At 47.4% G+C, this 12,210-nt stretch overlaps 5 protein-coding genes across 5 annotated transcripts; 2 read left to right on the top strand and 3 right to left on the bottom strand.

Moving 5' to 3' along the window:
* Positions 1–78: 78 nt before the first annotated feature.
* Positions 79–948, top strand: FOMMEDRAFT_29893 (ARF/SAR; the record flags this gene model as incomplete). The annotated part of the gene is made up of 6 exons (XM_007268354.1): positions 79–133; positions 199–209; positions 267–348; positions 408–500; positions 563–789; positions 871–948. 6 exons carry the CDS (start codon positions 79–81, stop codon positions 946–948), a joined length of 546 nt encoding a protein of 181 aa, XP_007268416.1.
* Positions 949–1,291: 343 nt separating this feature from the next.
* Positions 1,292–4,209, bottom strand: FOMMEDRAFT_135388 (exocyst complex component, sec15 subunit; the record flags this gene model as incomplete). Its single annotated transcript, XM_007268353.1, has 11 exons — positions 1,292–1,516; positions 1,578–1,718; positions 1,794–2,237; positions 2,298–2,381; positions 2,434–2,491; positions 2,554–2,663; positions 2,713–2,814; positions 2,870–3,136; positions 3,192–3,313; positions 3,369–3,663; positions 3,718–4,209. 11 exons carry the CDS (start codon positions 4,207–4,209, stop codon positions 1,292–1,294), a joined length of 2,340 nt encoding a protein of 779 aa, XP_007268415.1.
* Positions 4,210–4,920: 711 nt separating this feature from the next.
* Positions 4,921–5,822, top strand: FOMMEDRAFT_89454 (phosphatase; the record flags this gene model as incomplete). Its single annotated transcript, XM_007268352.1, has 4 exons — positions 4,921–5,062; positions 5,124–5,439; positions 5,514–5,705; positions 5,765–5,822. The coding sequence occupies 4 exons, from the start codon at positions 4,921–4,923 to the stop codon at positions 5,820–5,822; spliced, it is 708 nt and encodes a 235-aa protein (XP_007268414.1).
* A 137-nt stretch (positions 5,823–5,959) lies between these two features.
* On the bottom strand, positions 5,960–8,151 carry FOMMEDRAFT_141839 (tubulin alpha). Its single transcript, XM_007268351.1, has 9 exons — positions 8,108–8,151; positions 7,939–8,013; positions 7,786–7,817; positions 7,512–7,722; positions 7,151–7,452; positions 6,924–7,096; positions 6,710–6,864; positions 6,292–6,656; positions 5,960–6,237 (listed from the first exon to the last, which is right to left on the bottom strand). The coding sequence occupies exons 2-9, from the start codon at positions 7,997–7,999 to the stop codon at positions 6,193–6,195; spliced, it is 1,344 nt and encodes a 447-aa protein (XP_007268413.1). The 5' UTR covers positions 8,000–8,013; positions 8,108–8,151; the 3' UTR covers positions 5,960–6,192.
* Positions 8,152–8,308: 157 nt separating this feature from the next.
* FOMMEDRAFT_125802 (lipase/esterase) lies at positions 8,309–12,207 on the bottom strand. Its single transcript, XM_007268350.1, has 17 exons — positions 11,965–12,207; positions 11,799–11,898; positions 11,668–11,736; positions 11,285–11,603; positions 11,209–11,224; positions 11,132–11,155; positions 11,053–11,082; positions 10,961–11,000; positions 10,851–10,903; positions 10,190–10,796; positions 9,899–10,140; positions 9,807–9,847; positions 9,407–9,751; positions 8,930–9,358; positions 8,720–8,878; positions 8,599–8,654; positions 8,309–8,540 (listed from the first exon to the last, which is right to left on the bottom strand). Exons 1-17 carry the CDS (start codon positions 12,005–12,007, stop codon positions 8,375–8,377), a joined length of 2,739 nt encoding a protein of 912 aa, XP_007268412.1. The 5' UTR covers positions 12,008–12,207; the 3' UTR covers positions 8,309–8,374.
* Between the last annotated feature and the right edge of the window lie 3 nt (positions 12,208–12,210).

Below are 12,210 nucleotides of genomic sequence, written 5' to 3'. Positions count from 1 at the left end.
ACACGTTACCACCACTCTCATCTCTCCTCTGTACACCTCCATTTCTTCGTTGTTTCACTTCCCAGTTACTCCTTCAACATGGGTATGACATTTAGCAAGATTTTCCAGAGCCTTATCGGCAAAAAGGAAATGCGTACGTCCTCTTGTTGTCATGTCAAACACTCTTTTGGTACTGACACGTCGACCTACGCGGCGTAGGCATATTGATGGTGAGCAGCAGCTTTTTTCACGATCATTAAGGCCCATGCGAACTCAGAGTGCCGCAGGTTGGTCTCGATGCGGCCGGAAAGACAACCATCTTATACAAACTTAAACTTGGTGAAATTGTCACGACCATCCCAACAATCGGTGTGTTCGAGTCTCAGCTCTTTTTTACTCCTCTCCATTTCATTCATCCGACTTTCTAGGGTTTAACGTCGAAACTGTCGAGTACAAGAACATCTCTTTCACCGTCTGGGACGTTGGAGGGCAAGACAAGATCCGTCCTCTATGGAGGCACTGTATGTACAATCTCGATCAGGAATTGCAGAATCGGATGTTGTCTAATCTAAATGGCATCCAGACTTCCAAAACACTCAGGGTATCATTTTCGTTGTCGACTCCAATGATCGTGATCGTATCGTCGAAGCACGGGAAGAGCTTCAACGAATGTTGAACGAAGACGAACTCCGAAATGCTCTGCTCCTTGTCTTCGCTAACAAGCAGGATCTGCCCAACGCCATGAACGCCGCTGAGATCACCGATAAACTCGGTCTGCCCAGCCTCCAGAACAGGATATGGTACATTCAGGTGAGCCACGACGTTCCACGTTGTCACACGAGTCAGGGTCTAGCTAGGGGAGAAGGCAGTGCTGACTATTAACCACAACAGGCTGCATGTGCGACGAGTGGTGATGGCCTTTACGAGGGTCTCGAATGGTTGAGTCACAACATCAAAACTCAGAGGTAGGCACAATCTACTGCGAATTTCAGCATACTCAACTCTGATCAAGTGCGTAGCTCTAGGGTGAATTGAGCGGTGTCTGATATTCTCTGTTCACGTATCCCCTCTCGTAACTTTGTTATCTACATAACCTTTTCCGTTTATGACTAATGGCGCGTGTATGGGCTTGCTCCGCGAAAGGGCTTCGAAATGAATACTTTTTCACTGCCATTTTATCTCTTTCTTTCACCCTTCTTGATACTTGACGGGTTTCTTCATATACATACACCCCTCTTCAAAGTCTCTCTCTTTTATGGATGAGTCTAGAAATACAACTAACTTTACAAAAGCGATCGACGTGGCGCCATGGTCAGTGCTTGCCTTCACCTGGAAAGATCCTACCGACAGCTTCAGCCTCCTTTCGTCGTTTCTCTCCTGTCTCTCTTTGTGCAGCTTCTCGGCTCGAGGCGCCGAATTTGGCAAGCTTTTCAAGTAGAGCTGCAAGTCGTTTTGGTTTGATGACTGCGTATGATGATTGTCTGATGCTTGGAACGAGGTATTCTTGAACTTTGTCGGAGAGCGGGATGGATGTCATCTAAGAAAGAAAAAAGAAAATTATTAAATATTGAACAAAACAGATGGAGAATGGAACGAACCAGGCGCAATTCCGCAAATGCAGTATTGAGATGTTCGCGGCCAATACGTTTGAATTCAGCCTCGAGGAAGTCAACATCTACTGAGATGTTTGAGAGCGCATTTTCGTTCAGCATTGGGACATTCGGGCCCGTAATGAATTCCTATAAGACAATCGATGGTGCATAAGGACTGTGCCAATCTGGTCAATCAATAATAATAACCGTGATTGCACATACCATTAGACAGTCTGCAATATACCGCACCGCCGCCTGATACGCCTCATCTTTGTACGCATCCTGCACCACCAACGAATCCACAACAGTCGCAAGCCAATGTGCAAGCTCGTACAAATACATACTCGGCGCATCCTCCCTTGCGCGTGGCGTCCAATCATAATCTGCCAACCCAAAGAAATCATCCAACTTCGAAGCAATCACAGACGAGATCCGCTTCGTTGCGTGTGTGATGGTCTCTGCGAAGGAGGATGCAGCAGTGATTCGGATGGTACCTCCACGTTGGGCAGAGCGGAGACTTGTAAGTGATTTTTCGAGCTCCCCGCATGCGATTTCGAAGTGCTCGAGGTTTGCGATGATTTGCGCGATTTGGGAGAGGGTGTTTGTTGTTGATAGACGGGTTCGAATTGGTTGGCTGACGTGGTTCACTAAGAGTCTGTCCAATGACTTCAAGACATTATTAGTCCCATTTGATGATATTAGTCTAATGCAGATGCTGTTACTCACCTTGCCCAACAGCTCATCAATATTTCTGTGGTGCTGAGAGACGCCATCCATGAAAAGATAGAAGCGCTTGACGAAGTTGCGAATCTAAGGTCGAATATTAATTGCCTGAACCTAGCAAAGAAATGTAACCACTTACGTCTTCGCAACTTTGTGGGAAGCTCTGCGACCATGGCAGTGTTAATGGAAGGGGTGCACTTGGAATTCGATCAATATATAAGCCTTCGATTTGAAAACTCTGAAAGTAGGCACTACCAACCTGGCTAATTCATTGTATTCTCGTCTCGCTAGCCAAACGTCCTTCAATGCGACGGTCCTGTTCCCTGCATCGCTGACGCGCATAGGCATGTGATCATCATGTTGAACGTCCTACACAACGTTGAGGGAGATCAATTGCACTCTCAAATGGATAACTTACCCCTTCAAAGCGACCTTTGAATTGGTTCTCAAGAAGCGTTGTGTACTTCTCGAATAGCACGAGAATGAAAGCTTGTAATTGCGTTGCTGAATATCCATAGCTCTAAACGATCAACGGTAAAAGTCGAGGCTGCGGTATTGAGAAATAGGCTCCGAACCTCCAGGGTCATGATAAACGCCAGTAAACTCTCTTTGACCAGTAAGAATAATTCGGGGTCCGTTTCGCTGTTCAAGCTGTGCTCAACGATCTGTGAAAGCCTCCCAACAAGTGCAACCCATAGCTCGTCTACGTCCCGTTCGCTGCGGAAAGACCGAGTAGTTCGTAGGACTTCACGTTCGATGATGAAGAAACCTGTAATTTCCTGCGTGAGGGATGGCAAAGACGCGAGGTTCAACGGTGAAGGTAGAATTAAGTCTGATTGCGCCTAAGGCATCTTGTTAGTTCGCTGGTTAGAGGTGAAGGAAGATAGAGCAATGCACTTTTCTGTCCGCTTGATACGACTTCTGTAGTTCCTCGAGCGAGTCGAGAGCAGTATAAATATGTATACATTGGTATAATGGCTTGAAGTCAACTTTCAACCGGTCATTATCTAGTACGTTATCTGGGTTCACAGCTGTCAATACGTCACTTTACGTCCACGATACAGGATGACTCACATTCGACCTTCTCATTACTGACAGCTTCCACCGCGCTGCCGACTCTACTATGTTTAAGCGAAGCGTCCTTCTCGCGTCGAATGCGCCACTTGCGCGTGCGAAGCTCCATCGCTTCGATGGCCAGTTTACCGACTTGGCCGCTGCTGTTTCTGATCATGAGTAGCCACTGCTTCGTAGACGCAGTGACTGCATCCTTTATTTGGGCACGTAGGGAGGGCAGAGAAGACATGAGGTGCTGGAAGAGAGGAGTTTGGGATAACGATGCGGGTGGCATTGTATGTATTTCCTCCAACGACTAATACACCTTTCGTCAGTAAAGACACCCGACTTATCGAACATGCATACGTACTCGCAACGCGCTCCAATATTGACCCTCCTTGATCATCTCACCAACGCGGTTGACAACATCGAGCACTTTAAGACATGCCTGCAAGTTGTCAATCGCCTCGTCCAAGTTTGCAGCTGTCTTCTTCGTCTGTAGCAATGATTTCTTCTTCTCCACAAGACCTCGTCCAACTTGTGTGACGCTAGAGTCAAGCGTAGAAATCTTGTCGCGTAAGTTCGTGGTATACGACTTGATTGTGAACAGGGTCGAGACAGAGTTCACAAAATCCTGATAGTTATCCGCACATATCTTCTCGATGTCTGCATCCTTGGATTCTACAAGTCCTTGAAGTGTGCGGAGGAACGCCTCTTGTTGCCTGTTGACATGGATCTGTTTGATAATTGGGCCGAGTTGTTCTAGGTTCTCGGAGGAAGAGGATTGGTCGAGGAGGTGTATTTGCTGTAGCTGTTGGTCAATGGAGTCCTGCGTGTACTGAACACGCCGTCGTGGAGGCATTTCGAGTGTATGTGTGCTCAGTGTCACCGAGTCGTGAAGGTCGCTGCTCTGTCCAATTACGGTTACTAATACCATTTCCAAACACAGCCCACCGCCATTTCATTGCACTTCTGTTCTCCCTCTCTCTCTCTGTATTTGAAACCGCATAAATGCCCTCTGAATATCTCCCAGCCGATATTCCGACACATAGGCATTTACCTTATGCTTCTTTCACGTCTTTAATTATTCTTCTCATATCTCTTACCTCATCGCCTCTCAAAATTTCTCGGCTGGTCTAGCTGCCGGGACAACCCTCGTAACATCTAGTCAACTTCTTCGCAGAGGCGTACGCAGGATTGTGGAGCTTGTCAACGCCCCTTTGCATTTTTCCGAGCAGCCGAGTCGACGGCATCGAGCATCCTTCGCCAGCACCGACGATAACCGTGATGCGACAGGTCCACCTTAGGCAACTCCGTCGAAGCGTCCACGGACGCAGTGCATATGTGAGTGGCATATCGTCATGATATTCTTCTTTTTTGCGAATATTTTTTTATCCCGGCTCGTAGAAAATTTCGGGGGCGAGCAACGTGCTTCAGTGCTGGTGATGACAAACCATGCGCATATACGCACGTATATAAGGCACAATCAGCGGCGGCATAGACGGACACTATTCTCCTTGCCCTTCTACCCTCTACAGTAACAGCATCTAAGAAGTTGGAGGCAAAACGCAATATGCCTGTTGTAACTGAGACTTTCGATGGTATCCTCTTTGACATGGACGGAACACTCGTCGACTCGACGCAAGGTGTCATCGGAGCGTGGCATTTCTTCAAAGAGAGGTACCCTCATATCGATGTCGAAAAGATTCTCGATAGTACGTGTCCCTCTTACTACTTTTATCTGAAAGATATATTAACACACTCTAAATAATCTAGCCGCGCACGGTGTCCGAACAGTCGACAACCTCCGACACCACTGCGGCGTAACCGACCCAGACGAGCTCGAATCCGAAGCCCTCCGATTCGAGCAAGAAATCGTCAACCACTCGTCAAAGAACGGTCGAGAAGGCATCGTCGCCCTCCCAGGCGTTCGCGACCTCTGCAACACCCTCTTCATCCCCGAAGGCTCCCGCCGCTGGGCGATCTGCACCTCAGCAACTCGAGCATATGCAACCCAAGCACTCAAAATCGCTGGCATCCCCCATCCATCAAACTTCATCGCCGCCGAGGATGTAAAGGCCGGAAAGCCCGCGTGAGTAAATTCCTTCCACTCTACTTCTTCGGCCGATGTGAGTAAGCTATGACTCACATTACCATTTTATTTAGTCCGGATCCTTATCTTGAAGGTGCGAAACTCCTTGGCCTTGATCCGAGGCGCTGCCTTGTCGTCGAGGATGCCCCAGCCGGAATTGCCAGCGGCCTCGCAGCTGGCTGCAAGACGCTTGGGGTCATTACTTCTCATTCTGGCGAAGCTATGCTCAGGGAAGGTACAACCTACCTTGTCAAGGATCTGGCGAGGTGAGTTCGAACTTCGCAACTTGCAAAACACTTTAGCAGCCGTCTGACTCTTCTGCAAGCGTATCAATGAAACTTACTCCTAATGGCATCAAGGTTACCATGCACACCGTAGAATAGAAAGCTTTTCTGTGATATCTCTTCATAGAATCGCCATACGTAGAATATCGCTTTGCAACTCGTAGACGTACTTCGTACACTTAGACTGCACATTTCTTGTTATCACTCGTATATACCCATTAATCAACCATTGTCTTGTGCTTTTAGCCATGTAACTTGTCAGTTACCTAATATCTGGTGAATAACCTGAGTATAGAAAGAGACAAAAGAATGATTTTCCGTCATGTTATTGGCTTTAAAGAAAGGTATATAAAGCAAGGGAAGGATACGTGTCATTCATTTGAACAAAAAGAATCAGAAGAAATAGAATTAGAGGAGTCGTAATGGCAAGAGGCATAAGAAACCCGAGAAAACGAACATCCGTCATCTTTTAGTACTCGCCAGCCTCCTCGACATCAGCGGAGTCAATACCGACCTAAAGTGGAATCACGTTAGTATATAAAAAGCATTTGAGAGGGCGAACACGGACCTCCTCATAGTCCTTCTCAAGTGCCGCAAGATCCTCGCGAGCTTCAGAGAACTCGCCTTCTTCCATACCTTCTCCGACATACCAGTGCACAAAGGCACGTTTCGAGTAGAGTAGGTCAAATTTGTGATCCAACCGACTCCATGCAGTTGAAATGGCGGTAGTGTTCGACAACATGCACAGACTGCGAGTGACTTTCGCAAGGTCACCACCAGGGATGTGTGCCGGGGGTTCGTTACAGATACCAAGTTTGAAGCCAGTGGGACACCAATCGACGAACTGGATAGTGCGCTTGGTCTTGATGATACCAACAGCAGCGTTGACATCCTTCGGTACGACATCACCGCGGTAAAGAAGAGCACATGCCACTATTTACGTTGTAAGGATGATATGTCCCGAAGGTAAAGAGCATCAAACATACTGTATTTGCCCTCTCTTGGGTCGCACTTGACCATCTGGTTACCGGTCTCGAAGCACGAGAAGGTCATATCTGCGACTGAGTTCTGCTCATGGTGAGCCTTCTCGGCAGAAATAATAGGCGCGAATGTAGCCAGAGGGAAGTGAATGCGTGGGAAGCTATTGGCCATATCGGATTAGTATATCACAAGTAACAGATAAAGCAAACAACGACTGACGGAACCAAGTTGGTTTGGAACTCGTTCAAGTCGACGTTCAGAGAACCATCGAAGCGAAGCGAAGCCGTAATCGATGAGACAACCTGAGCGATGAGTCTGTTCAGGTTGGTGAAGCCCGGTGATGACACCCCAAGACGTTGTTTGCAAATGTCGTAAATGGCTTCATTATCGACCTACGATCACGGAATAAATATAATGCGAAGCTCAAACTGGTAGAAGCGACATGCCATGAACGAGCAGTCAGAGTGCTCAAGAGTCGTATGGGTCGTCAAAACAGAGTTGTACGGCTCAACGATCGAGTTGGAAGTCTTCGGTGCGGGATAGACGGAGAACTCAAGCTTGGACTTCTTGCCATAGTCGGTCGAAAGACGCTCAAGCAACAGAGCACCAAAACCGGAACCAGTTCCACCACCGAATGAATGGAAGACGAAGAAGCCTTGAAGACCCGAGCAGTTGTCTGCCAAGCGGCGGATCTTGTCCATCACAACGTCGATCTGCTCTTTACCGATGGTATAGTGACCACGGGCATCTACAAAATCCATGCTCAAAAAAAAACGAGGCTAGCGTGAGTTACGTAAGATAACATACAGTTGTTCGCTGCATCTTCTTTGCCCGTCACTAGTGTTTCCGGGTGGAAGAGGCTCCTGTAGGTTCCTGTTCGGACCTCATCGATCACATTGGGTTCCAAGTCAACGTAAAGCGAGCGAGGAACGTGTTTTCCCGAGGACGTCTCCGAGAAGAATGTACTGAAACCGTCGTCGTTGTGAGACGGAGAGGCTTCAACAAGACGGCCATCGGGCTAAAGCAACCGAACGGGGTTATTTGGTTGCACTGAAACGCGAGAAACTAGAGTGAAACTCACGCTGAGGCCATGTTCAACAGTATAGAGCTCCCCTACGAACAGAAGTTGTGTCAGAGGACAGTTTAAGCAGAGTGGGTTAAAAAGTCAAAAACGCGTCGAAAAACGCGTTTTCCGCGATACAATTGCAAGCTCAATGGCTGAACTCAGACTCACAGCATGCATTACCGATCTGCACACCGGCTTGTCCAACGTGCACGGAGATAACTTCACGCATTGTCGTTAGAGCTCCTGTAGATTAGAAATCAAAATTCAGGGGAAGACGCGTTAGAAAATACTCTGAGGTGCACTATGCACGTGAAGTTGAAGATAAATCAAGACCTACGATAAGGAAAAGCGCAGAAAAGTGGTCGTGAACGATGAACGTCGTGGACGTGGGCGAAGGGGTCGAACGAGGTAAAGAACGCGAGATAACGTGACTTGCGGAGTTCCAATTCCACCTCTATTTAGTGGCACCATTTTGGGTAAACATAAGAAGTATATATCGTGGTATCTGCACGCTGTAGATTACATGTAAAGTTGCAATAAACATGAACAGTTTTGAAATACGAAGTGATCCAGATCCACAATGGTATACAAAAATTTAATGCAATTAGTTAGTAGAGTGATCTTCTGCAGAAGGTTTCCTTTCAACCCGCATAGAGTCTGATCGGCTCCTAGTACCATGTTTCGTAAATCCGACCTTAAATTTCCTCAGACCAGACATAGTCTTGCGCTTCCCCTTAACGGCCTGAGCCGAACTGCGCTTCGTGAAATATCTACAAAGGGTTGCGGTCTATCGGCTATGGACATTGCAAAACGGAAGAAGTGACTAACGTCATAATGAATGCCCATAGACTAAGTCCGTGAATTGGTACGACTTCCGCCGAGTACTGAGACAAGGTCGTTGGGAAAGCAATTAGTAGATTAGAGAACGCAAAATAAATTAGTATCGTACCTGTTGCTCCGATACAGACTGTCGAGGAGGTGCGGAAGGATCATCTGCAGGATCTAGGGCTGCCTTGATAACGTCTTTAACTTTTCGCTTCGGCATCTTCTTTATCGTCCTTGGAGCAGTATGGTAGAGTGTCTTCTTCAACAGAGCAAGCGCTTCCGGCTGATATTCTAATAAGCGTATGCAAATCACTGCATCATCGTAATCACTCACTGTATCACGCCTAGCCGCAATTGCGCTCGGAGGAGCATCCTCATCGTCGAGGTCCAGTGGTCCCCATCGCCTGCTCTTCTGGATTCGTCCATCGCCACTGTCCTGTTCAACGCTTCCGTCCGTAGTAGTGGAAGCGCTATCAGGAACAGGAGCATGCACGAGCCCCAATTCTCGGGCACGTTTTAGTGTATTTTCGTATTGCTCTTTAGTTTTCTTTCGCCGCTTTTCCACCTTTTTCGCTACATCTTTGAAGCGTTCATCCCATTCCTTCTGACCCGCCAGCCATCGTCGTGCAGGTGCTTCCCGAAGTACTCCGATTTCATTCGCGCTTAATTTGAGGCAAGAAATGTCTTTCTTATCCTCCATTTGACGTACATGACCATGTATATCGACGCGTTGCCGGATCATCACAACCCGAGGAAAATCGTCCTAAGTAGACAGTCAGAGCAACATCATGTAACGTGAAGGTAAACATACCGGGATACGTTCCCGAGTGGAGCTGTCTTTTGTAGATTCCGAGGAGTCGAGTCTGTTCAATGAAGGATGCTCTTGTATTTGCTCCTTCGTGGCAGCTTTATTGGTTTCCAGCATACTACTAGAGGATTTTCTGCTTGTTCCGAAAGGGGAAGACAAGGATTTTAATCCATTGCTGATGTAGCTCGGAACAGGTAGAGATCGTTCCGTATTATGCGTGTCCCCGCCCTCCTTCAAGCCTGGATTATCTCTGCGTAATTCGGGAAACGTAGCGTCCGGACTTGACGATGTCGCATTATCTGTGACATGTCTGACGAACTCTGCTATTGATCGGTATGCATACTTCACCTGCGAAAATCATGATAATGAATGCCTATTGATGGCTCTTTGAGATGTCACTTACAGCAGGGCGGAACGTAAAGACCGTCAGAACATGGCACATGCCTTTCGACCGCGTGAGTATGTCGATATAAACAAGCAAGGCACGGGACTAACCATCAAATACCTGCAAGTGAACTTTTGTAGGAGTCTTGAACTTTTCCACGTTGTCAGACTGCCTCCGCGACTCCTTGACTGCCTCCATCCTAGGTGGAAACTCCTCCGGGTATGCAGCACGATGCGCCAAATAGATGATTTCATCTCGTAAACATTCATTATTACCCGTGATGACATACAATGGACACAAGTTGCCCAATGACCCTTGCAGGATCGGCGAAACTAACGGATGCGTGAGCTGCCTACAAAGTACCTCAGTTGAAGATAAACGAAATCGAGTAATCTACCCACTCATTCGTAGCGTACAGCTGGATCTGCGACCGAAGCTCCAAGGGGACAGCATTTGGGTCCTCCATAAGCACTTTCGGCGGCTTCGGATACCATGATCGAGCTTCTTTCTCGTCGGGTTGCTCGGGAAGGGTCCTCGTGCTTTCGTTAATCTCTCTCGCATCGCCATCGTAATTTAACATATCTTTCTGCGCAATATTCGAATTTGAACGATCTTCGTCCAAAGCCTCTTTGGCAACTCTATTGGCATTGGGAAGCAGTGTATCTGCGTGACCCGGTTTAGGCGGAGGGGGGGATTCCGATGGAATTATTCGGTCATGATTTCTCGGAAGCGCGTCTACTGGCCAGTGCATGGAGGGCTTGTGAATGAAACCATGTGGGGGGATAATGTCCGTTGCGGTGTTCTCCATGACGCTAGGGAAGCTATGCGTAAGATCAACCCAGGGACTAATGAGGACACCACCAGCAGGAAGGGGTTTTCCAAGGTCGCGAAGTACCGTAAGCAGCGACAAGCACAAACCCCCGCCAGCCGAGTCTCCTGCGATAACTATTTTCTCGGGAGAGACAGCCGAATGTAACGCAGTAGGGGGTGGTTCAGTAAGGTATAGGTCTGGACAGGAGTCCTTATCAATTTTTTTGCAATGAAATGGACGAAGTTGCTTACAAGCGGCGAGACAGTCTTGTAACGGACACGGCCACGGGTATTGAGGTGCTTTTCTAACAAAGATACACTCCACATCTGGAACTGACTTTTAGAAATAACAAAAGACCAACCTATAATTCACTGCGAATACCCTCCCCTCGATTTTCCGTGCTAGTAGAGCATCAATGACCCATGCTACGGAGTTTATCCGTAATTGGCTTACCATACTTCAGAATCTGATAACGATGCGTATCTAGTTGTTAATGAGACAAAGTTATTTCTCAAGAATTAAAGACACCAACTTATGGATCCCCAGAAAAATGCGCCTATACTCGGTGAATGTAAGGATACCCTCGTGGTTTAGAAACACATGACTTACCACCATGGATGTAAAACTTCGTTCGGAAAGGAAAACACGGTCAATACAGCTCAGAAACATGATCAGGTTATCTCACCATTACTCTCTCTAGACAGTCCATTCTCATTATATCAACTTCATCATCATTCAATGATCGGCCTAGCTCCTCCTCTTTCTTTTTCACCCTCTCCATTGTGTTGGTGTCGTTCAGGAAGCGTTTCTCGGTCACCCATTCTCCTTCTACGCCGTCCAAACCTCGGACTTGCCACCACTTTTCACCCCCAACGATCCTCCTCAACTCGTCCAGATCAAAGAACCATTCAACGAGCATGTCCGCAGCTTTATTGCATGTCTTGAATGGGATTAGCACGGGAGAAACGGCAGCCCATGGTGGGGATACGATATGTGTATTCGTGCTAAACAAATTAAAACAATCATGGTTACTTCTGCTCGTCTACCTGCGATACTGTGATCACTCACAATGCTTGGAGGGACTCGACTGTATTGTGTGTACCAAGTTCTATGAATGATTTGACGATATTGAAAGCCCTGGACACGGAGGCAGTCAACACAGACGTTCCTGCGGAACTACTCAAATACAAGCTACTCACTCGTCGTACAAAACATCATCCGTAGCTTCCTCGTCCTTCTTACCATCTGCATATTTAGATGCCTTTCGCCGGTAATGTTTATAAAATGTCTTAATGACAGCTAGAAGCGCGTACAAAACAGACATGTCAATAGCAATATAATAAAAAGAGGTGGAGCGAAACGAACTCGGGGTGATGTGAACCGCTGCACTGATGGTGTTCACAGGCATAGCAGCGGTTGTGATAGGTGATGTAGAAGGATGAAGTCGAGGCACAGGTCAGAGTAAGAGGTCAAGGGGAAATGGACGGTGGGCAATCAGATCGTACAGCGTGCCTAACGTGACGTATTGGAGCCATTTCCATTATGGCCGCAAAGTGGCACGCTGTATTAGATATGTGATAGTGACTGCTACGTGGGGGATGTGAATGCAAA

Source organism: Fomitiporia mediterranea (assembly GCF_000271605.1).
Source record: "Fomitiporia mediterranea MF3/22 unplaced genomic scaffold FOMMEscaffold_8, whole genome shotgun sequence".
Lineage (NCBI taxonomy): Eukaryota > Fungi > Basidiomycota > Agaricomycetes > Hymenochaetales > Hymenochaetaceae > Fomitiporia > Fomitiporia mediterranea.
This window is presented reverse-complemented; position numbering and strand designations above follow the sequence as displayed.